A 25,901-nucleotide genomic window follows, 5' to 3' on the forward strand; every position below is an offset into this window, starting at 1 on the left:
GCCATCAACATTTAATCATCCTAAAATACCCTTCATCTTAAAAAAAACAAAAGAAAACTCCACCTACCTCACTCCTTCAGCTTACCACCCATTTCTCTTCAACCCTTTAGGAACAAAGTCTTGAAAATTCTTTCTATCTAGTCATCCCCGTTTTCTTAGCTCCAGTCCCTGTCAGAACCTCTCTAATCTGGTTGCAATTTCACTATGGTCACCAGTGACCTTTCTGCTGCCAGATTTAAAAAGGTGATTTTAGGGGCGCCTGGGTGGCACAGCGGTTAGGCGTCTGCCTTCAGCTCAGGGCGTGATCCCGGCGTTACGGGATCGAGCCCCACATCAGGCTCTTCTGCTATGAGCCTGCTTCTTCCTCTCCCACTCCCCCTGCTTGTGTTCCCTCTCTCACTGGCTGTCTCTATCTCTGTCAAATAAATAAATAAAAATCTAAAAAAATAAAATAAATAAAATAAATAAAAAATAAAAAGGTGATTTTATTAAACTTTTTATTTTGAAATGATTTTAGATTTAGAGAAAAGTTGCAAGTATAATACAGAGTTCTCATATGACCTTTACCCAACTTCCCTGAATGTTGACATCTTACATAACCATAGCACAATTACAGAAACTAAGAAATTAACAGTAATACAATTCTACTAACTAAACTGTAGACTCTCTTTAGAATCCACCAGTTTTTTTCACTAATTTCCTTGTTCTATTCTAGGATTCAGTCTACTGTCCATTACATTTAGTTGTTGTGTCTCAGTCTTCTCACATCTGTCAGTTCCTCAGTCTTTCCATGCCTTTTATGACCTTGACACTTTGAGGAGTACTGGTCAGTTAGTTTGGTGAACATCTTTCAGCTTGGTATTCTCTGATGTTTCCTCATGAGTAAAGTGAACATATGCATCTTGGACAAGATTACCACAGCAGTGATGCAGTTGCTTAGTGCTTCAGATCCGTGGTACCTAATGTCAGTATGTCCTATTATTAGTGAGGTTAACCTTGCTCACTTGATTAAGGAGCTCTCTAGTGTGATGTTACCATGTTTCCCTTTGGAATTAATAAATACGTTGGAAAGATAGTTTGCAATTATGCAAATATCCTGTTTCTTCTCAAAATTTGTCACTAATTTTAGCAGCCATTGGTGGATCTTACCTGCAAAAATTATTACTCTGGTATTCCAGTGCTGATTTTCTATTTTCCTTACTCTTTAGAAGTTATTATTTGGGAATTATCTGTAATGAGGAACTGTCCTTTTTCTTCCCATTATTATTTTTGTTGCTCAAGTTATTTTAGCTCTGGTCATTTGGAGCTCTTTCAGGCTGGCTCCTATGTCCTTTTGACATGGTGCTATCTTCTTGTGAGCACTTTCTTAGTTTCTGGCATTGCAAAATGTTCCAAGTTCACCTGTGTTTTTCCCTACCTGTATTAGTCTGGATTCTCCAGAGAGACGTAATCTATACAACTAACAATAACTATAACAAATATAAATATAAATAAATACATATTATAAGGCAGTAGTTCATGCAGTTGTAATTGAGGCTGGGAATTCCAAAACCTTCATTTGGCAAGCTGGAGACCCAGAAAAGTAAATGGCATAGTTCCAGTCCAAGTACAAAGCCTGAGAACTAGGAAAACCAGTGGTTTAACTTCTACTCTAAGGCCAAAGACAAAAGAAGATTGATGTCCCAGCTTGAAGACTGTCAGTCAGAGAGAGAGAATTCTCCCTTATTCCGGCCTTCAACTTACTGAATGAGCCTACCCACACTGGGGAGGGCAATTTGCTTTACTCAGACTACTGATTCAAGTGTTAGTCTCATCCAGAAACACCCTCACAGACATACTCAGAATAATGTTTAGCCAAATAATGTTTAACCAAATAGTTAAACCAAATGTTTTACTGGGTACGCTGTGGCCCAGTCAAATTGACAATAAAAATTAACCATCACAAGTCCACCTCTTGTCAACTTGGCACCATACACATCTCCTTAAACCATACTTAATCTCCATTTATAGACAATAGCAAAGTGATAGTTCTGCCTGACATGATACAACTTTCCTGACTACAACTGAAAACACACTAAGCACTTCACCAAGAGAATAGCTACAGTTTCAAGTGATGTTTGCTCTTCTCAATATCCCATATCTTAAATACTATGATTAAATTAACAATACTTAGGGGCGCCTGGGTGGCACAGCGGTTAAGCGTCTGCCTTCGGCTCACGGCGTGATCCCGGCGTTACGGGATCGAGCCCCACATCAGGCTCTTCTGCTATGAGCCTGCTTCTTCCTCTCCCACTCCCCCTGCTTGTGTTCCCTCTCTCGCTGGCTGTCTCTATCTCTGTCGAATAAATAAATAAATAATCTTTTAAAAAAATTAACAATACTTAAATACTATTATATAAAGTCGATGCATCTTATGTTACATAATAAAGGAAAAGGGAATGGAGGAAAACAAAGATACTTGTATTCAAATATATTCATAATAAATAAGGAGGATATACTCCTGACAGTTATATTCCCTGTTACTGTAATTCATCATGTGGCCATAGTTGGTTCATTTATAACTACCTTCATCTATTACCTATTCTGTATTCCCTTTGCCTTCAGGAAGTAACTCGGCTGGCTATGGTCCCTTACCTGGTGGAATGATTCAAACCTTCATTCTTGAGTTAGTAATCCTGCATAGATTGAGTTGTAGTTTTCCACTGACCTTAGTCACAGGTCATAGTGATAATAAAGTATGCCCATAGGGATCTCCTTGTATTTCACACATTCTCTTCCTCACTTCCATTGTGGAGTAGCAAGCCAATTTTCCTTGATAATCAGTATTAATCATCCCAGCCAGCACAGTAATTCCTTTCTTTGCCTATTGATTCAGAAGCATGCGGAGTCCAAAGTAGCAAGGCAGAAGTTTTAACGTCCAGTTAAATGGAATCGTTGTATCCCTGGTGGAAGCTTTCCTCTATTTGGAACTAAGACCTTTAAGGTAGCAGAGTGTAAGTTTTCAGGAACAGAAAGTAAAAATGTTGCCAGTGGGTGACTAGGTGTAATATTGAGTGGTGAACTCCCATTTCCACCCCTTGATTTGTGAACACATGAATCCTGGATATGGGAGAAAGAGTACCATATTTTGGATGCTGATATAGAGCGTATACATCCTTCTAGAGAAACTTGCCCTAGTCCTACAAGATATTACCACCTGGCTTGCACTGTAACTGAGTATTCTAAAGGCCATTCCACTATTCTATCAAACCAGTTACTTTGACTCTAATATCCATTATGCAACCAAAGCCACCTTGCCTTTTGCAGTTGAATGCTACCACTTGCCCCCTGCCACCTGGATCCAATTACTCCCACTGTATTAGGTTTCCCAATTCAATGACCAAAGTTCCCACTGTAAGTTATGGTCTACAGAAATGAGCAATCACAAGGCTCTTCAGGAATTCCAGGACCCCCTTCACAAATTTTTTTCTTAGAGTCATGGTGAAAGTCATGTCTTCTGGACCTTTCCGGTATGGATAAGTAGGTCATAAAGGACAAATACACTCTAACAGTCCAATCTCCCTATTCTTTGAATCCATTCCTCTTCATTAAATCAAGGAAGATCTGACATTTCTAAATCACTCACTGAGAACCAGCTTTTTTTTTTTCCGATGTAAAGTTTGATGCTTCATTAGTTTCGTATAACACCCAGTGCACCATGCAATACGTGCCCTCCTTACTACCCATCACCAGTCTATCCCATTCCCCCACCCCCTCCCCTCTGAAGTCTTCAGTTTGTTTCTCATAGTCCATAGTCTCTCATGTTTCATTCCCCCTTCTGATTACCCCCCTTTTCTTTATCCCTTTCTTCCCCTACCGATCATCCTAGTTCTTATGTTCCATAGATGAGAGAAATCATATGATAATTGTCTTTCTCTGCTTGACTTATTTCACTTAGCATTATCTCCTCCAGTGCCGTCCATGTTGCAGCAAATGTTGAGAATTCGTTCTTTCTGATAGCTGAGTAATATTCCATTGTATATATGGACCACAGCTTCTTAATCCAGTCATCTGTTGAAGGGCATCTCGGCTCCTTCCATGATTTGGCTATTGTGGACAATGCAGCTATGAACATTGGGGTGCATATGGCCCTTCTCTTTACTACGTCTGTATCTTTGGGGTAAACACCCAGTAGTGCAATGGCTGGGTCATAGGGTAGTTCAATTTTTAACTTTTTAAGGGACCTCCACACTGTTTTCCATAGTGGCTGTACCAACTTGCATTCCCACCATGAGAACCAGCTTTTTGTCCATGTTTTAGCCAACCAAATAGACTTTTGGAGTCCCTTCCCAACACCCCTGAATGCAACATTAAATGTAGAATCTCTGCTTATTGAGCCCATCATTCTCTATTTAAATCCTTTTCACACTATATAATCTTCTAAGTGTACAGTATGAATAAGTTATTTCAACCCTCTTTACTTCAGTTTTCTCATCTATAAAATAAAAAAATGAAAGATTCTATCTCACAAGGTAGTTTTGAAATTATATGAAACAACATACACATTAGCATAAGCATATCATAGACATCCAGTAAATGTTTCATATCATTTCACTTATTGTTGTGTTTGTCCCAGACCATAGCTTCATATTCATCTCTACACATATAACTCCAAAAATGTATATCTTCAGATCAGACCTCAGGTCTGTTTATTAAAGTTCTAGCTTAGCATCTCGCCCTTGATACTACAAGGGCACATCTAGTCAGCATATCCAAAGCCATTGTCACTATTCTTTTCCCAAACCTCAACCTCTTCCAGGTTTCTTGATCCAAGCAGATGGCACCCTTATCCTTGTAGTTTTGCTAGACAGGAATCTAGGAATTAGTTTTCATGTTTTCTTTCCATTGCTGTCTTCATCAAGCGCATTATTCCATCCTGTTTGTCCTATCCCTTAAACAGTTCATTCATCTATCCATTTATTTTTGTTCCCATGGCCACTGTCCCAAATCAGCCTTTCTCCTGGACCATTTCTATATCCTACAAAGTGGTCTACCCACATCCACTCTTGCTTTCTCCACTTATTCTCTAAAAGTGCTGCCAGAGTAATTTTTTTTTTTTTTTACAAAATAACTTAGTCTGCATACTTCCTTGTTTTAAACCAGAGGTCAACAAAGTTCTTCTGTACAACGTAGGATAGTAAATTTGTAAGGCTTTGTGTTGCAGCTGCTTAATCCTTCCATTGTAGCAAGGAAGTAGCCATAGCCAGTATGTAATGAACACAGTTGTATTTCAATAAAACTTTATTTACAAAAACAGGGCGTGGGACCAATTTGGTTTCCAAAAAATGAGAAATCTGAAACAAGTGGTATCTGGATGGATGTTGAAATAACAGACACCAGTTGTAAAAGCCACCCAAAATTCTGGCCTGGAAGGTGGAAGGAGAAATATTCAACATTGCTGCCGCCTGGTACACCAGGCAGATGTGCTAAAGCCACGGCTTGTGACATGCATGAAGGCACCAAACCACCAGAAGGTGGGATTAGGGAAATGTGGAGAGTAAAATGTTAGGGATGGATAAAATATATTCAAGAAACAGAGAGAGAGTAGTCCTGAATGCAGCATTTCCACTCTGAATGTTTCTTCTACAGAGGTTTCATCAATTATTGAACATCGCGACTTCACAACTATTTATTTTGTGGTTAGTTACATACTTTAGTTTTGCTATCAATACTATTAGCTGAAAGGTGCTCAGAAACAAATATGCATGTTAAAAAATGTAGTGCTCAATTGCTGTTTCCTAAGAAAGTTGATAATGACCATGTAACTTACACAAAACGTTTATCGATATTCATTATTCATCATGGGGACATAGTGATATCATGAGTAACATGAACACTAAAAACAGAATGCTGCTGACTGAGTGGCAGTGTCCACTTTAAAATATGCTATTATTAGAAGAAAAACAAAGAAAAAAAATTAAGGCCAAAGGAGGCAGTTTAACAAGTGCAGTTGCAAAATGTGCAAGTTAGTATCGTTTTATGAAGCATGACTTTTTATTCAGATAAAATGACCATGCATCTACATTTTTAAAATAAATTTTCAATTTCAAGTATTCTTTTCAAGCTCCAAAGTGAGGTAATGGTGATGGGTAGTAAGGAGGGCACGTATTGCATGGTGCACTGGGTGTTATACGCAACTAATGAATCATCGAACTTTACATCGGAAACCGGGGATGTACTGTATGATGACTAACATAATATAATAAAAAAACATTAAAATAAAAAAAATAAAAAATAAGTAAAAAAAACAAAAACAAAGTGAGGTAATTGTTACATGTTGACCCACTGGAAGAATGTCTTGGTTCAATGATAGAGTGTCCTTAGATGCTTCAAACAGAAAAATCAGTTAATTCTAATAATGGTTTGATATTTTTCATTCAATTTATGGAATCGAAGTAGAGCTTTTAGAAATAAATATGCCAAAAATGAAACGTAGTCTATTATTGTAGATGCTATTGTAAATTATAGTGAAAATCTAACACTGACAATAGGATTGCTTGATTTTGTGTTAATATGCAAATTTAGGTTTTGGTGGAGCACAGCTTAGTCTTAATGAATAGAAATATATTTGGCATTAGTTATGGAGAACATAAATTCCTTAAATTTTTATAAATAATAAAAGTATAAGTTCAATAAAATTTTATTTAAAAAATTCTTTTAAAAAAACAGGCTCAACAGTCTAGCAGTGGAAAATTAAACTGTTTTTCTCAAAATTTACAATACTTTTATATAAACACAGGATGAAATACAGGTAATTGAACAATTAAATGAAATACCAAGTTTTTGAAATACAGCTGATACTGATGAAAAAGAAAAAAAAGCCTTCAGCCTGGCAGTTCAAAATTTTGTAATCACAATTTCTTCTTTGGTGCCCATTATCAGCCATACTTTAGAAATGTTTAAGATGATTATTCTACAGTAATATTGAACTATTTTGTAAATGAGTTTCTGAATTTTATTTTATTTTTTCTAATCAGTTAGAATTCATTAATCAAAATAATCAATAAATGGAAACTACTATAGAAATTGTCCTTTGATCAGAAATAAAAGAAAACCAGAAAAACACATAAAGGGAACAATGTTTTTTGAACACTGGACAACAAATACTAAAGACCTATGATCCCAGCAAGAAACAAACAAGGAAAGAGAAAAAGAGGCCTACAGTTGCCCGAGGTTACTAATATGAGACAATTTCCAGGATTCAGCATAGGGAAGGAGAATTCAAATAGAATCCAGTGATTTTTCTGAGTTGAAGATTAAGTAATCAGAGTTTGGGGAGACTGAAGTGACTAGAATTTGTGGGGCAGAATATTTGAGGTTAAGTTGTTGCACAGAGAAAGAACTCTGTGTATCTGTATAAGAGTTTATTTAAACCTTTGTCTTACTTTACATGCATGAGGTGAAACTTCACAAGGCTGGGGAAACCAGTCGGTTAAATAATTCAGGCAGTTCACATAGGACTGGGAACAGTTTGCATCCTACTAGGCAGAGTGGAGAGACCTTGTAATACATAAGACAACATGTAGAGATATCCAAATGGTTTTCTCTTAGTTTTAGGACTAAATTAGCCTTATACTAAAACCTGCTCTGGGACCAATCTAACAAAAAGTACTAGCAGGCCTCAAAGGAATCCCACTGATTGCAAGTAATTTAACTGCATGCCCAAATAAAGTCCAGCATCTTCAAAGAACACAATAAAATTCAATAACCAGATATGTTCAAATTAACATCCACAAGCATGAAGTAAGAAAATATGACGTAGAAATATAAGACAAATCAATTAAATAGAAACTGACTCAGAAACTCAAGGCATTAGCAGACAAGAATGTTAGTTATTCCTAATATGAAGAGGAAAGTTCAAGCATAATGTGGAGAAAAATGAAAAACCTAAAAAACATGCAAATGGAAGTTTTAGAGATAAAAAATACAGTATTTGAAATTAAAAATTTCTGTACTCTGGAAGGGTTAATGGTAGAGTATACACTGCAGAAGACAAAAACAAAACAAAACAAAACAAAAAAAATGAAGTTGAATAAGTAATAGAAACTATTCAAGAATAGAGAGAAAAATACTGAAAAATAGTATATCAGTGGTATATTGGACAGCATCAATTAGCTAACATACCTATAATTAGAGTCCCAGAAAAGGTAGCAGTTGGGGAAATATTTAAAGAAATAGTGGGAGAGGGTTTTATAATTTGATGAAAACTGCAAATCTACAGATCCAAGAAGCTCAATCAATCTCAAGCAGAATAAACATGAGTAAAATCACACTGAGGTGCATTATAATGAAATCTTAAAGTAAGCCAGAGAAAAGAAAAATCATACTACATACAAAGAAACAAAAATAGAGATGATAAGATAAAGATAAGAATGTTTTAAATCTCAGAAGTATTATGTTAAGTGAAAGAAGCCATATATTAAAGATTACTGAGTATATGGTTTTATTTATATGAAATTCTAGAAAAGACAAATGTACAGTGGCAGAATTTCAGTGATTGTCAAGGGGCAAGAAGGAAGGTAAGAAATTGACTCCAAAGGGCCGAAAGGAGGTTTTAGGGATGAAGAAAATATTCTGTATTTTGATTGTGGTATTTGTTATATGTATAACCGCACACATTTGTAAACATTCATCATAACCTGCCCTTAGAATTGGTAAATTTTATTGACTGTAAACTATACTCAGTGAAGCTGATAAAAAATAGTAATGAAATGAAGCAAAAATATCAGCTTTTGAAACTCTTAAAGAATTTCAGTTACAGAAACAGTGTTTCTCAAACTGAGGGTTTTGGGGGGGTGGGATAGGCTGGTGACGGGTAGTAAGGAGGGCACGTATTGCATGGTGCACTGGGTGTTATACGCAAGTAATGAATCATGGAACTTTACATCAAAAACTAAGGATGTACTGTATGGTGACTAACATAAAATAATAAAAAAAGAAGAAAAAAGAAACAGTGTTTCTGATTAATTTAAAGAAAAACATTTAAATTAATCCCTACAAAAGCAAAGAAATAGATGAACAAGTTGAGGATGAACATGCAAACCATAGGATTTGATTTTGATAATCTATAATTGGGCTTTCAACGATGTCTATTTGTTGATAGAATCATTGATAAAATTCCTATTCTTAATGACATAAATTTATGTTCTGTTCTGGAATAGAATGAAACTGAGAAGTCATATAATTTTGCAGCATCTTAAAATTTTGTAGAATCATAAATGGGGAAAACTTTCTTGGTAAGTTTGGTTTACATAAAATGTTTGCCAAAGAAAGCTACCTATGAAAGGAGGAAAAAGACATTGGTCATGAAAATATTTGTTATGAAATAGTCACTCATTTCAATATTTTAAAAATTAGAAGTGAAAATATTCCACATTTAGCAGAAATTACCACATAGCACCACACTTATGAAGACAGTATTTGTCAATCAAAAATACTATGGTCTCTTGAGAAGAGTAATTAAAGATGCCACAATTTCACATTTATTAACCATAAAATTCCACTTTGAAGTGCAGGCAATCTTATGAAAAAGTCTAAAATATTTAGACCACACTGATAGAAAAAATATATTCTTCATAAAAATACCAGTGACATTCTATCAGTGAGAAATATGGCCAAAAAATTTATTAACCTGATTATTTACCAGCAATCATAATTCTGCTTATGTTATTTTCTAATGTTTAGATAATTAATATAAAGTGGTTAGTTATTGTGCTTTGGCACACATGAATTTTCCTATTTTTGGTTTTTTAGAATGAATTTCAGTGTGAAAGTAACTTTTGAATAGGACTATTTTGTATTTTATAAATCCACTGATAAAAACAATTTGTAGACCAATAAACATTTCAATGACATATAATTTTTATTTTTAGCCCCATTTTAAGCTTAAAATTGCCCTAACTTGGATGAAAAATTACCTGGTCACTCTATTGATATACCAACTTTCAGTACATTGTTATTTTTGCATATATACAGTACTTTGGAACCCAATAATGTTCTCCATTTAGCTTGAAAAATCTATCTTTAGAAACTATTCAGAAGGGGCGCCTGGGTGGCTCAGTCGTTAAGCATCTGCCTTTGGCTCAGGGTGTGATCCCAGTGTCCTGGGATCGAGCCCCACATCAGGCTCCTCAACTGGGAGCCTGCTTCTTCCTCTCCCACTCCCCCTGCCTGTGTTCCCTCTCTCGCTGGCTGTCTCTCTCTCTGTCAAAAAATAAATTAAAATCTTTAAAAAAAAACAAAAACAAAAAACAAAACTATTAAGAAGCTCTGAACTCTGGAAAATCCATGAAGTGAGGTGTTTTGTTAGTGCCAGGTGTTAATAATCTCTGAAGTTGTTGGGGATTGGAAAAGATTTACTACCAGCTTGTCCTATGAGAACATGGTGTGTAATAACAAAAGACTCTGAGAAGTGGCTCCTAGCCCCCAGAGTGATGAGGGAAGGGTGAGGTTTCTGGAACCAGGAGGCTTTCAAAGTATCAGAGGCTTTGGTTGGGAAAACTTTTGGCAGATGGGTCATTTTTAACACAGACTTTCATATGTCCGCAAATACTTATTTTTCCAAATTGCTCTTTACCAAGAACAATGTGGTTTATGCTGAAGTCTGATTACACAGCATCTGCAAGATGTCCTCTCCTGGCTCATATCTGACCAAGTTAATACACCATCTATGGCCTCCCCTCTAATTCTTGACCGTCTGCATCCACTATCTAGTTTTTACCTTTATTTTAGATTCATTCTTTGCTTTGCCTTTTTCAGACAAAACAGAAATGAGAAATCGTGAAGGCTAAATAGTCAGAAAGAAAGGAAGGGAGAGAGGAAGGGAGGGATGGGGGAAGGGGAAGGGGAAGGGGAAGGGAGGGAGGAAGGAAGGAAGGAAGGAAGAGGGAAGGAGGGAGGGAAGGAAGGAAGGAAGGAAGGAAGGAAGGAAGGAAGGAAGGGGGAAGGAGGGAGGGAGGGGGGAAGGGAGAGAGGAAGGAAGGGAGAGGGAGGGAGGGAAGGAAAGAAGGAAGAGGGAGGAAGGGAGGAAAAAGGAAGGAAGGAATAGAAGAGAAGGGAAAGAAAGGGAAGGAAGGAAGGAAGGAAAGAAAGAAAAAGCAAAGAAAGAGGAAGAAAGAAAGGGAGAGAGAGAAAGAAAGGGAGAAAGAGAGAGATGGGGAGGGAAGGAAGAAGGAAGGAAAAGAGGAAGGGAGGAAGGAAGAAGAAAAAAGAAAAAGAAAAGAGAGGAGAAGAAAAGAAAAGATACAAGAAAGTGTAAAGTGGGGAGATTTACATAGTGGGCAAAACAAATAAGGATAGAGGATATGACCAAAGGAGTGTGCGTGTCCAGTTTTAATAGAAAACCCCTCTCTTTTGACAGTTTTATTGCTTTAGGAGAGCAACCCAGTAATGGCTGGTTACTAATATCTTACTTTATAAATAGCAGCTCCTAAATACTCTAGCAGTAAACCTTGGTTCATTTCTCTTGTGTGCTAATAAGGGTATTATTCTCATGCCAACAGATATGATTTTCTAGCACATATGTTTCTGAAAAAAAAAAAACTACTCATCATATAAAAATATAACCCATAAATTTGGGTTTGAATTGGCTGCATATTGCACAGTCTGTGCTCTACCCACTTCCATTTTAATTATTCTCCTTTACAAATAGAGATAGTAGTCTATGAATGCATTATTAATGTAGAATATTTCCTTTGTTTTTATAGGCTTTGCCAGAGGCCATATTGAATTCAAAGTTTTGGGTTATTTCTGAGTCAGAAACCTCATACATTTGGATAAAAACCAAACTTCCAACATTTAATCGTAACTTAGCAGGATATTTTTTACACATTAAATTTTATTCAGAAAGGTCTTAGCTATTTAAAATCTTTCTTACTATGCACATACATAAAGGCTAAATGTTAAAGGATCACTGTCAGTCATTCCTCCTGAAAAATCATTATTAATGATTCATACCTTCTGTCCTGATTGTGTTTGGAGAGTAAGTATATTTGTTTTGTCTATGGCCAACCAAGAATTTTCTTCTTGAGGAAAAAGTACAATGCTTAAAAATTAAAGCCTGTGATTATTCTAGATGTGCTTTATTATCTAAAAGTAGGTGTTTACTGACCTCCTTAAGGGTTTACAGACTCACAGAATAGTAAGATTTTCTTCCAAAACAAATTCATCCTAATATCCAAGAGCAAGACATAATGTGAGATCAGAAAAATCACAGTCTTTGAGAATTACAGCAGGGAGAGCCCTTTCATCATTAAGCCCACCATTATCATGTTATAAGTGTGGAAACTGTGCCCTAGAGTGATCCAAATGACTTCTCTGGGTCTAGTGTGTAGTCTCCAATCTGGAAATCCTGACTTTTAGTTCAGGGCTCCATCTTCAATGGACTTCTTACTCATGCTCTTCAATGAGCGCTTGTTTCCAGTTTTATGATAGCTTTGTCGATGGCTTACTTGGTGAACAGGTGTGTGCAATAGTATAAGGTTATGAGAAATGAAGAGTAAAATGAACTAGTCTTTACATGGTTGTCTCCCTTGATGTAAAAAACCCATGCCATAGAGTCAATAAAAGGTGGATAAAAGTGGATCAACTGAGTCACATGTCTGAGGAACAAGGGTAACCTGTTATTACCAAATATGATTTCTTTAGTAAAGCAGAGAACATAATAATTCTCTTGCAATATGCATAATTCTTTAAGTTGGGATTTTTATATATTGAGTCTGTTTTTGTATTTTAATGTGTAGTAGGAAGAAGGTAAAGGAGAACTAAATAAAGGAAGACAACAGAGTACAAAGTAAGAGATATTTTGGAGTCAGTCAGTCCCAGATGAATATTTCAACTTTTCTGCTTCCTAGCCATGTGACTTTAGAATGATTACCCAGCATTGCCTACATAATTATCATGAGGTTTAAATGAAATTATAAATTATGAATGTGAAAGCACCTAACAGTTCTTGGCACATATTAGGAGATCAGTAATGCTAGTTTCTTTCCTATAGTGTATAAAAAATAATTTAACCCATAAACCGCCAGCCACCTGTTGTTTGTTTGTCAGAGGTCCCATATTAGTCACTCTAGAGAAAAAGAAAAGGATGTCATCCAGCATCACTAATTTTCTGAATATCATGAGCTAAAAGAGTGTTTAATAATATTTTGTGAAACACATTACAGCTGAATGCACTTATATATGGTATATAGTATTTCCAACTTGAGGAATATTATAACAACACTGTGATCTAGAAAAATTAGGGTCTTGGAATATAATTGTCAATTCAAGGTCATCTTTCAAAGTTGAGAGAGGTAGGGGTACACTACAGAATAACCCAAGATATATTTTCATTGCCTACTTCCTAAACCTCTCTTAGTCTAGCTCCTCATTTCTTTTCTGTCACTTCCTTTTAGTTTTAGACATCATCATTTCCTACCTGGAATTTTGCCAAGATGTGAAATTGGTTTTCCTGCCACCACTCTCATCACCTTCCAATTCATTGTCCATGATCTGTCCAGAGGGATCTTTTAAAAACTTAAACCTGATTCCCTGCCTCTTCTGCTTAAAATGGCCCCTTTATACCTACAGGTTGAAGTCCAAGATCATTCTCATGTTATTCAAGATTGTGTGTTAATTAGCCCATGTCTACCACAGCAGTCTCACTCATCACTCTCAAGATTTTTCCAAACATTCCAGTAATTCCTAGCAGTGGACTTTGTACCCCCCCCCAAAAAAAAACCCCACAGAGACTTGAGACTTGAGTCTCTGCACATTTGTGTGCACTATTTCCTCTTCTAGGAATACCTCACCACCACCACCTCCTTCTATTTCAGATTGACTAACTTCTGGTGGTCTTTCAAATACTTGGTCAAGTATTATTTTTTTCTGGCAACTCTTCTCTCACTTTCCCATTATCATAAGTATATGTTCTACTTATTTCTTCTCAGGATCACATGGGCCTTTTCCACACAGTATTGTCATGTAGACCATGAATTTCTTGGTGTGAGGGACGTGTCTTTATCTCCTCAGTACCTCAAAATGTTAGTTTGTGGGTTTATTCACAGTTAGAATTGCTGTCATTTGGTCCAAATTGAAAGCTTTATGATTCTCAGACTTTGGTCAAAATAGGTGATTACAGCAAGTAAAGTTGTAGTAGACAACTATGTCAGAAGGTTCTGTTGGCATGGGAAGTAGATGGGGAGACTGAGTCTCCTCCCCTAACGTGATATCCATGTCTTTGTGAAACAGTAAGACAAGGAAAGGCCGATTTCAAAATGTTAGTTAGAGCTGGAAGGGATTTGAGATCATTCTCCCATTTTGAGAACCAGAAATGAAGTGCCAGAGAGTCCTGCCAGCATGATAGGATGGTCAGTGGCAGAGTTTGGTCCAGAACCCAGTTATCTCCCTTCCCAATCCATGTCAAATTCCTCCCTCACTGGTCAGTCTGCAGAGATAGTTCTAACCTGGTAAGTCATGTCACCACCTGGGAAGATTCTTCTGCTTTGATTTGGGACTACTCAACACTTGACAAAAAAATAGCTTCGGGCTGTGAGAAGGCCACTGACTTGCTCTTTCATATTTATTCCACTGGCATGTTCTCATGAAATGACCTCCTCTTTTCCTCTCATTCCCCTTCCCTGCCTCAAAAAATGAAACTTCCGTCTGACATATGGAAAGGTGCCAACATCAGCCAGTGCATATATTAAAGTTTTAAATCAATTATTGTTCTAGCACACACCCTGGGGTTGAGAAAGAAAGAACATCCAGGACTAACAAACCTGATTGTTCTGGCAAAGTTGCCATTCAATTCATGCTGGCATTTCTGGGCTTTTCTTTTTCTTTAATATTCTAACCTCACTTTTTTTATAAAAAGGTAATAGCTCAAGTAGCAATTTTTAACATTACTATTTCATTCAATTTTTCCTTGAGACTTCTACCTCCTAGTCTCTTGAGGGTTTTCCAGAGGGCACTGTGCCCAGAGTTTGCTTATTACTTAATTGTAGAGACAGCTGTCAGTCACAGCGAGAGTGAGTTCATTAGACTGCGGATTATTCCTCATTTTATTACCCTCTAAGCAAGGGAGAGACTCAGGCCTGGGACCATGAGCACTTTACAACTTGGCATTCTTAGATTGAGAAAAAGACTTAATCATAACATTTAAGACACCAAATTACAGCTGTGTATAACAGAGAATTTTAACTTAACACTCTGAGTTGGATCTATACAAGTATTCTGATTAAAGCTGCTCTAAAATGCTATTAAAGTATGATGCATTTTTTTTTTCTAGGCAAGTACTGGAAGTCAGTAAGGATGGTGACTGTGCCAAGGGGTTGTTCTTTGGCTGGGACTCAGCTGCAAGAGGAGACCGAGACTGTTTCTGCCCTGGCCTCCCTGACGGTAGATGTAGAACAGCCCTTTGCTTCTGAAGATAACAGGTATGAATCCAACATGGGGGAGTCATTAAGGTCAGGAACATCCAGGCTCATCATTAGCATTCGTGAACCTCTCTCCAGGCTTTCCTTCACCTGTCTCCTCCACTTCCACCACCTGTCTTCTTCAAAGCCACAGATGCCACAGCAAATGCTGTAGGCTACCAAGAATTCATTTGTTTCATTCTTCATGGGAAACACAGAGCTGGAGCATGTGGTTGCAGTTCACAGAGAATTAGAGTGGATGAGATACATGGTGAGAGAAATCACTTCTCATTGGATAATTTAAGTGCAGATCGTTATGGAAAGAGCTACTAGTGTGCTTCACCTCTTTCCTTAGTTATCTCTATTTTTCCAGATATTCTTTATCTTTCTATCATAATTTCAAAATTACATATATAACAAAGTGAAAAAAGGAGAGGAGAAGCTGAAGGTATTACTAGTCTGTTGGATAACCTAAATACATACAAGCTCCTTCTGTGCCTCCCCTTATGGTATAAGTACTGGATAAAGATAGACAGTGCCTCCAAAGGAGATAAGAGTGTGTATAAAGGAATGTGTGGACTCCTGAGTCTGATTTTATTCTACTTTATGATAAGAAGAAGTTGATTCCAATTAGTGTTCGCATGAATATAGCATTCAGAAAGAGAAAAATAAGGTTAACCTACAATTGGGTTTGCTTGTTCTCCTTTAAGAAATGTTTGTCAGTTTGTGCACTTTGGTGTTCATCATCCTATCATACAGACAATGCTACATTCAAGTTTTTTTTTAAGTCTGCTGCAATCAGAGCCATCACAGATGTACATATATATTAACACTGGTGCTTTCTGTGGCTGGCTTCAAAGTCACATTTTCTCAATTTAAAAATGAATCAGGTGAGGCTTTACTAAAGCTCTGCCAGCTTGCACTTTTAAATTGCTTGTGAGAAAGAAATCACATTCCCTCCGTCAATAACATCATCATTAATTACAAAGATCCTGCTACCTAGTACTCAGTTGGCAATTTTCCCAAGAATGCACAAATTTGAACAGTTTTAGCTTTCTTGCTTTTACTGGATATTCAGGGTTTAATGGATTTAACATCTTGCTTTGGTCAAGAGCAGGAGATGCATTGAATAAGAGATTTCATTTTTAAACAAGTATTTTTTCTTACTATAACCACTTAAAGACCAGATTACCTATAGAAAAAATAGTTGTACAATATTGCATTAGAAGACATCTTCATATGGGCATCTGGAACATAAAGGAAAACTTATTTTACTTCTTTGATAATATGAACTAACCCCCTGCCGTTCCCAGCTAAGAAACAAACCAAGTTCATAATCCAAAGGTGTTGCAATTATTCCCAAGGCCAAATGCAGTTAGTTCTGTCATCTGAGAGCTATAAAACTGAGGAAACTAACATCTGTTAGTGCTGGATATAAAAGGAGTGTATCTATTCTTTAGAATTCATTTAATGTAGAGAAATGAAGCTAAATTCCAACCTCAGTGAAATGAATTGTACATAATTTTGCTTAGAATAATTAAGAATAAAAAGTTATACACTCCAAGTAATATAAAAATCTCAGCACTTTGGCAGGAATTGGCTCTATAAGCATTCTTGCTTATCCTCAGGTAAATGGTGTATGTGACTTCTGACAATCTACAAGGACTTAACCCTGGCTTCAGTGCACAGTGATTATTTATTTATTTATTTATTTATTTATTTATTTATTTTTAGTTCACAGTGATTTTTAAGCTTCCTCTGATGGCAGAGAGAGAGAGGGAATTTGAATGTTCTGATGTATAGGGAAACAGAGTTGATGCTTGTGACCTGGATTCATGTTTGTTTATCAGTATTAGATGCATTGTCTCTATTTTGATTGATTCTTCTTATGGAAAGAAAAATGGTTTTGCTTGAAATATTTTCTATGGCTTTGCACTCACTTTTTCAGCAGAGGAAAAGAAAAATTCTTCTAGAATTGACTTTTGCCTTTCTATTGAACCATGCATGAATTTCGTCAGAAAGAGTCAAAGACAGAGAACCCTTGAAAGCCACAGAACATTTATTCTTTCCAGGGGCATGCTATTAGAATCGTCCCCCTACTCAATACAGAAAAGACTTTCAGAATGAGATAAAGAGGTGGAAATGTTCTTGGGCCTTTGTTATGAATGTAATATTATAAGTACACAGGAAATTTAAAAATTAGAAAAATCAGAGAACTAAATGGATGAAAAAGAGTGAAGGCAAGATTCTTTTTATAGGAAATTCTTGCCAATTATTTTGGAGGATATATTGGTGCTTGGAGTGAGATGACTCATTTTGTACTAAGATTTTGGGTAAAGCAGCTCTTTTCCTGGCCAACTCATATCTGACTCATTTACCACTAGTGAATAAAGGATAAAATGCTCCTGGCTAGGAACCATTGTAAGTATTTTTTGTTCATTTTTCTTGGATGGGGGGGGCAAGAGGGAGATGACAACACAGTGAAAACAGTCATTTCATTTTTACAACTTACTGATGGACCATGAAGAGTAAAGTATTTGAAAAAGGCTGGTATGTGGGGATGCATTTTGGGGATGACAAACTGAAATACAGCTTTCAAAACATAATTATCAGGCGGCAAAGGACTTGACCAAGAAAAAAGATTAACAGATCAGAAAGAAAAAAACAAAAAAAATTAAATGGAACCTAGTTATATGTTCAAAGAATATCTAATAGATAGACCTGGTCACATATAGCATATCATTTAGAAGAGATAACTGCAATTTTAGGTTTCTTCTTGTTTGGTAGGAGACTGTACCTTTAAAAGATTATAGTTTGCATTGGTTGGATATCTGTTTCAGATGCTTCTACTTTGAAAAGGTCAGTGCAGTATTCAGGTTTATTCTTGGATACTAGTTCAGGCTCTGCTGAAAATCAAGAAAAAGCTCTCTCTGGCAATCAAAACTTCAGGATGATCAACTATTATGTTACTGAGAACACATTTACACTCTAGAAATCCTGACTGTCTCTTTATCTCTCTTTTTTTTTTAAACCAAAACAAAAACTGAAAGTTACATTTTTCAAATGTCAGTTTGACCTATTGATTTTAGTGTGAATCATTTTAGATTTTCTTAGTACAGTCCAGTCTGGTTGTTTATGTAATCATTTCATCTTCAACTTTTCACAACCTTTCTCACAGATGAGATGGTTTCATATCATTATATAATACAAAAGCATGAGAAAATATATGATTCCAAGTCTGTTTTTTTTTTTTTGAGTAACTGTCTTATGAATATAAAAAAAATGTAACGATACACTGGAAAATCCCAGGTATCATCTACCTTAACTTTAAATGGCCTATCACTCATGCCAAGGACATTAACCACATTTTTCTGTATCTGAAAATTTATATAGAAATATAGACCACTATTAAACACACATTCATGTCTAGTATACCTAGAAACACAACATTCTTTTCCATTTTTTAGGATTGTGTCTCCAAGGCTTCTAAAAGCTAAATACTGTACAAATTATGCAGGTTTCTGATTTTTCTCTAGAATACCTTTATTTTGAGCACTTGTTTATCTAACCAGGCAAGCATTCCAATATAATTTTATTCTTAATTTTCATCAGTGTCAACAAAGTCTTACTTGAAAAGTGGGCTAAGTGGGCTAAGATTTGGAAGTTCCTGATAAAAGGAAGGATATTCTGTCCTTTCTTTTCTTCTTTTTCCTCCTCCTTCTGAGACCATCTCTTTATCTCTGTTTTCAGTGCCTGCCATTTGGTCATGGGGCACTGTGAAGTCTGACTTAGTATGATAGGGATTCAATCCAGTGCCCATTTATATATTCATGGTTCCATTCTGAAGTCTTTAAAGAAGTATTTTTTTTTAAAGATTTTATTTATTTGTTTGACATAGATAGAGACAGCCAGTGAGAGAGGGAACACAAGCAGGGGGAGTGGGAGAGGAAGAAGCAGGCTCACAGCAGAGGAGCCTGACGTGGGGCTCGATCCCACAACACCGGGATCACGCCCTGAGCTGAAGGCAGACGCTTAACCGCTGTGCCACCCAGGCGCCCCTAAAGAAGTATTTTATAAGGAAAAAGAAACATTTGAATAGAACTGTGAGTAAAATAAGATGCATGATAACTTTAGCTTCCCATTGTCTTGTCTTCTTCTCTCTCCTTCATTCTTGTCTTCTTCCCACTACAAAGGAAGAATAGAGTGTGACTCTAGAATCAGCTTGCAGAGATTCAAATCCCATCTTCAACTTAATAATTGTGCGATCACGGGCAATTTACTTATCTCCCTGGGCTTTATTTTCCTTGTCTTTAAAATGAAGAGAAAATTTCATAGGGTTTTGAGGATGAAATGAAATAGTATGTCTTAACACCTGATACATAGTAAATACTCAATAAAGGTTGGTTTTGTTATTTTTTCCATCATTTTTCTTCTTCCATCATTTTTTTTTCTCCTTTAATACGTAGCTCATCATCCAGTTATCTCCATTAGAATATAGAGGCTGTACCTAGGCATCTAACTGTTCATAGGTTAAATCAATAGTATAGACATTAAAAACAAGAGATTGACAAATAATCTCTAAGCAATAAATTGAGTTAATTAATCTGTGATTAGCTGGCTTAATTCAAGACTTTCACAATGCTTAATGCATTGTAGGTGGTAAATACTGATTAATGAATGAATGAATGAATCCAAAGACAGAAGACAAAATATTGTTTTGTTTTTTTTTCCCTCCTGTGTTTCTTTTTTTTTTTTAATGATTTTTTATTATATTATGTTAGTCACCATACAGTACATCCCCGGCTTCCGATGTAAAGCTCGATGGATTCATTAGTTGCGTATAACACCCAGTGCACCATGCAATACGTGCCCTCCTTACTACCCATCGCCGGTCTATCCCATTCCCCCACCTCCCTCCCCTCTGAGGCCCCCAGGTTGTTTCTCATAGTTCATAGAAGACAAAATATTGTTAAAATGGGAACATAACATTTTATAATGATACCTGAGCAATTCTGTCTCTCTTGATTTACTCTGTTTTCTGAGAGAATAAGTGTTTTTATATTTTATAAGAGTTTTCAAAATGTGTATTTTATATTTTTTTATAATACTAATTGACAGTGTCAATTTTCAGATAACTAGAATCCATAGTACTCATATCATAAATATGGATTGACTGAATAAACATAATAAAGAACGGGGGGCAAAGTGTCTGTCTGAATGGAGAAAGGAATTGTGTATAGGGAGGGAGAAAAACTTGGCAGTGATGCTGACAGATTACAGGATTATCCTCCAACCTGTAGAATGAGGAAGGAGAATATCCAGTCCATTCATTCTTTAAACACTGATTATTCTGTATAGGCCAAAGTGTTGAGAGGCAGGGTCACAAAGCTTCCTTGTAGTCCTCAAAATGTTCATATACTTGGAGATTATATTAGTTTTCTATTTCTGTCTTTAAAAATTACTATAAATTTAATCACTTAAAATGACAGATAGATCAGAAGGCTGGCACAGGTCTCTCTGGGCTAAAATCAAGAGGTCGGCAGGGCTTGGGTGTAGGGGAGAATCGGCATCCTTGTCTTTTCCAGTTTCTAGAGGCTGCCTTCATTTCTTGGCCAGCAACTTTATATCCTGCTGACCTTTCTTCACTTATCACATTTCTCTCTGACTGAAGGAAGAAAGCTGGGCAAGCTGGCTTACAAGCTGGGAAAGATACCCTGCTTTTCAAAACTCATCATTAGGTTAGCTCCACCAGGATAATTTAGAAAATTTCTTCATCTCAAGGTACGTGACTTTAATCGCATCTACAAAGTCAGTTTTGCCATGCAAGGTAACATACTCACAGCTTCCAGGGATTAGAACATAGACATCGTTGGGGGCTATTATTCTTCCTACCATAGGATTAGACATGAACAACCAGCTATAGTAAGTGACAAGTAATTTGCTATATTGAGCTGTAGAATAAAAGAAGACCTAGCACAGGCCTAGAAATGCAGAACAAATCACAGAGTAGATCAACTGAGCTGGGGTGGAAAAATATATAGGATTTCACCTAGTAAATAAGAAGAAATTGTATCTGAGATCGAGACAATAGCTTGAGCAAACCATCTATTTTTTTAAACTTCTACTGACAACACTCAGTCCAAAGCACCTTCATCGCTCATCCAAACTCTTACAGTAGAAGTTTCCTTACTAGTTCCCATATCTACTTTTGCCTCCTTCCCAATCCATTTTCTACACAAGCAATCAGGGAACTCTTAAAAACGAAACAAAACACAACTGGACAGCAAATCCTGTCATGCCTCTGCTTGAAAACCTTCAATGCCTTTCCATTTCCATTAGCATAAAGATCATCATTCTTAACAGGACCTATAAGCAAGCACTCCGTGATCAGACCCTTCCCTTGATTTTGTACCTTATATCTAAAATCTTTCCTCTTTGTTTTCTGATCTGTGTTCCAACAATGAACTTGTTTCATTTCTTTTTTTTGAATTGGGGTATACTTTACATATAATAGTATGCACAAATCAAAAATTTTTTAATTATTCCATACTTAAATGAACATCACCCAGAACAAGATCAAGAACAATTTCCCTTACCCAGAAAATTTCCTTATGCCTCTTAGTCAATGCTGCTTCCTCTAGAGGTAATTTTTTTTTTCAGTTTTAATACTGTAGATTAGTTCTGCCAAACTTCAAATTTCTTTTAAAGGGAATCAGTAGTTTATACAGCTTTTTATCTGTCTCCTTTTACTCCACCAAGCATAATGTTTTTGAGATCCATCCCATCAGTAGTTTGTTTATTTTTATTATTGTGCATTATCCCAGTGTATAAACACACCCTAATTTGTTTATCCATGTACCCGTGGATCAATGTTTAGCTTGTTTCCCACTTGGGGCTATTAATTTTGCTAGGGATTTTTATTGAGACATAATTGATACGTAACATTGTATTACTTTCAGGTATAAAGCATAATGATTTGATATATGTATACATTATGAAATAATCACAATAACTATTTAACATCCATCAGCATACATAGTTACAATTTTTTTTCTTCTCATGAGAACTTTTAAGATGTATTCTCTTAACAACTTTCAAACAGCACTGGGTGTTATATGTAACTAATGAATCATTGAATGCTACATCAAAAACTAATGATGTACTTTACAGTGGCTAACTGAACATAATAAAAATAATAAAATAAAAAATAAATAAAAACAACTTTCGAACAAAAAAACACAGTATTATTAACTATAGTCACTATGCTGTATATTACATCTCCACGATTTACTTACTTTGTAACCAGAAGTTTGCATCTTTTGACTACTTTTACCCATTTTGCCTACCTCTTACCTCTACCCTCACCTCTGGCAACTACCAATCTTTTCTCTATAAGTTCAGGGATTTTTTTAGATTCCACAAATAACTGAAAACACATAGCATTTGTCTTTCTCCATCTGACTTATTTCACCTAACATAATGCCCTCAAGGTCCATCCAAGTTGTCACAAATGGCAAGATTTTCTTCTTTTACTGTGTTTTTATTTTTATTATTTATTTATTTATTTATTTATTTGAGAGGACATTTGGGGGGGTAGGGGAGAAGGGGCAAAGGGGGGGGAGAGAGAATCTTAAGCAGGCCCCATGCTCAGGGTGGAGCCCCATGCAGGACTCAGCCTTCCAACTCATGAGATCATGACCTGAGCTAAAATCAAGGTCAGATGCTTATCCAGCTGAGCCACTCAGGTGCCCAATTTTCTTCTTTTTTTATGGCTGAATAATACTCCATTTATCACATTTTCTTTATCCATTCATCCACTAATAGACACTTAGGCTGCTTTTATCCCTTGGCTGTTGTAAGTTTGCTGCAGTGAGTATGGGGGTGCATTTATCTTTTTGAGTTAGTATTGTCACGTCCTTGGATAAATACCCAGAAGTGGAATTGCTGGATCATATGGTAGTTCTATTTCTAATTTTCTGAGGAAACTCCATACTGTTTTTCCTAGTGGCTACACCAATTTACAACACACCAGCAGGGCACAAGGGTTTTCTTTTCTCCTCATCCTTGCCGTCGCTTGTTATTTCTTGGCCTTTTGATAATAGCCATTCAAACAGGTATGAGATGGTATCTTATTGTGGTTTTGATTTGCATTTCCCTGATGATTAGTGATGTTGAACACCTTTTCATGTCCTGTCAATCATCTATATGTCTTATTTAGAAATCTGCCATTTAGGGCTGTTATGAATAAAGCTACTATGAAAATTTTTTTATTATTGTGGTAAAAAGCATGTAACATAACATTTGCCATCTGAACCATTCTTAAGTGTACAGACCTGTAGTTTTAACTGTATGCCCGTTATTGTGCAACATATCTCTAAAACTTTTTCATCTTGCAAAACTAAAGCTCTGTGCCTATTAAACAATGATTTCTCTTTTCCCTGTTCCCCCAGCTTCTGGCAACCACTATTCTATGTTCTGTTTCTAAGAATTTTACTGCTTTAGATACCTCATATTAGTAGAAGTATGAAGTATTTGCCTTTTTGTGACTGGCTTACCTCACTTAGCATTATGTCCTCAACTTTCATCCATATTGTAGCATATGACAAGATTCCATCCTTTTTAAAGCTGAATAATATTCCATTGTAGGTATATGCCACATTTTCTTTATCATTCATCTATTAATGGACATTTAGGTTGCCTCCACCTCTTGGATACTGCGAATAATGCTTCAATGAATATGAGTATGCAATTATCTCTTCAAGATCCTGTTTTCAATTCTTTTGGATATATACCCAGAACTGGAATTGCTGGATCATATGGTAATTATATTTTTAATTTTTTGAGGAACCTAAGTCTCTATGAAATTTTTATACAGGCTTTTATTTTAACACAGCACTCAGTTTTCTTTGATATATACCTAGGAGTGAAATTGCCAGACACAGGGAAGCCCTGTGTTTTACTTTGTAAAAAACTTCCAAACTGCTTTCCAAAATGATTGTGCTATTTTTCGTTCCCACCAGCAATGAATAACTATTCCAGTTGCTTCATATCCTCACCTACACTTTGTAAAATCAGCCTTCAAAATTTTAGCCTTTCTAGTGGGTATGTAATAGTATCTTATGGTGGTTTTTACATTTTTTCCAAAGACCCATACTCATGTTCACATCATGCCTCTTGGCACATTACCCCCACCCCATTTGGAATACTTATCTTCCTTTTCCTCCCACTGAGCCTATGCTGGCCTCTCTATTGTCTTCCATTTATCCTTTAGATCTCAGATCAAATATCACTTCCTCTTCTTGGAGAATGTTCACTGACCGTCAATCCCAAAAGTAGATCAAGATACCCCTGTTATATTTTTTTATGTCTCCTCTATATTTCTAATACCTAGAACAGAGCAAGGGTGTATAACAGACAGTCTATTATTGTTTGAGTCAGTGAAAAATTCAGGAACATGGGGAAGGTCAGAACAGGTAGAGATGTGGAACTTTGGAGGCTATGGGAAGGTAAAGTATGACAGCCATTCTGGAAAGCAATTTAGTACCATTTACTACACACGAAACATACGACCTGGAAATCCTGCTCCTGTGGTATATACTGAAGACTTTCTCACCCAGGATCACTAAAGTACATGTACTAGGAAGTTTATTCATGTTGGGTAGACAGAGGGAGTCAAACCTGGGGTCCATTGTTGAGAGAATGAGTAGTTAAAATGTGGCAGATGTATACCATGGAGATGCCATGTACTTCTTAGCAGCTATAGACTGGATAAACATAACTGCATTGATAGATTTAATAAATACAATACTGAGTGAGAAAATTAAGCAATAGGTGTATGTATATATACATATATGTATATATACATATATGTATATATATTTATATATAAATAAAATTTACATAAAATAAAAATATATTCCCACAAAACAATAATTTAAAGCTCTGAAGAACACCTTACCAACAACATAATGTACATAGCATTAGATTGCTTGCCTTGGAAGAGGAAGAGAAAGTAAGATATTAAAGAGATTAAATTAAATCAATAAACAAGAGCAAATATGTCTTACTAAATAACATGATTAATATAAATAAAGAAATACTGTTTCAAAAATCATAAGAAATGAAATATGTTTAAGGAAATGTACAAGAATTTAAGGAAAACACAAGAATTTAATTTTATGCTATATATTTTCTCAAGTTAAATTCTTTACTTTCTGCTTTATATTTTTGTAAGTTTCCTTAACCTGTGATTGCTGGACTGAATAGATCCTTTTCTTAAATTTTTGCCCTTTATTGAGAGAATGATCAGTGTTCACTCTAAAATTGGCTTACAGTAATAGAAGTTTATGTCTTTCAATTAGCTAAACTATTGAACTAAAATTTATCTTTGGAGGTTTTATTTTATATGTATTCCTGACCTTACTGTGTCTCCATCTTACCTAATTACAAATGAAGTTAAATTCA

At 36.0% G+C, this 25,901-nt stretch overlaps 1 protein-coding gene across 32 annotated transcripts in view; it reads left to right on the forward strand.

The window, feature by feature from the left end:
• Positions 1 to 25,901, forward strand: part of HDAC9 (histone deacetylase 9) — a 974,909-nt gene that overhangs the window by 865,047 nt on the left and 83,961 nt on the right. For 31 of the 32 annotated variants that reach the window (XR_004627984.1, XM_034668867.1, XM_034668869.1 and 28 more), the window contains one exon: positions 15,311 to 15,458. Coding sequence is in view for 30 of the 32 variants with exons in the window: in XM_034668867.1 (XP_034524758.1) it covers positions 15,311 to 15,458 (148 nt within the window). In the remaining 2 variants the exon portion in view is untranslated. Of the gene's footprint in view, positions 1 to 15,310; positions 15,459 to 24,130; positions 24,257 to 25,901 lie in introns of all 32 variants that reach the window. The other variant, XR_004627978.1, reaches the window with a different exon arrangement.

This window comes from Ailuropoda melanoleuca, chromosome 1 (assembly GCF_002007445.2).
Source record: "Ailuropoda melanoleuca isolate Jingjing chromosome 1, ASM200744v2, whole genome shotgun sequence".
NCBI classification, from domain to species: Eukaryota; Metazoa; Chordata; class Mammalia; order Carnivora; family Ursidae; genus Ailuropoda; species Ailuropoda melanoleuca.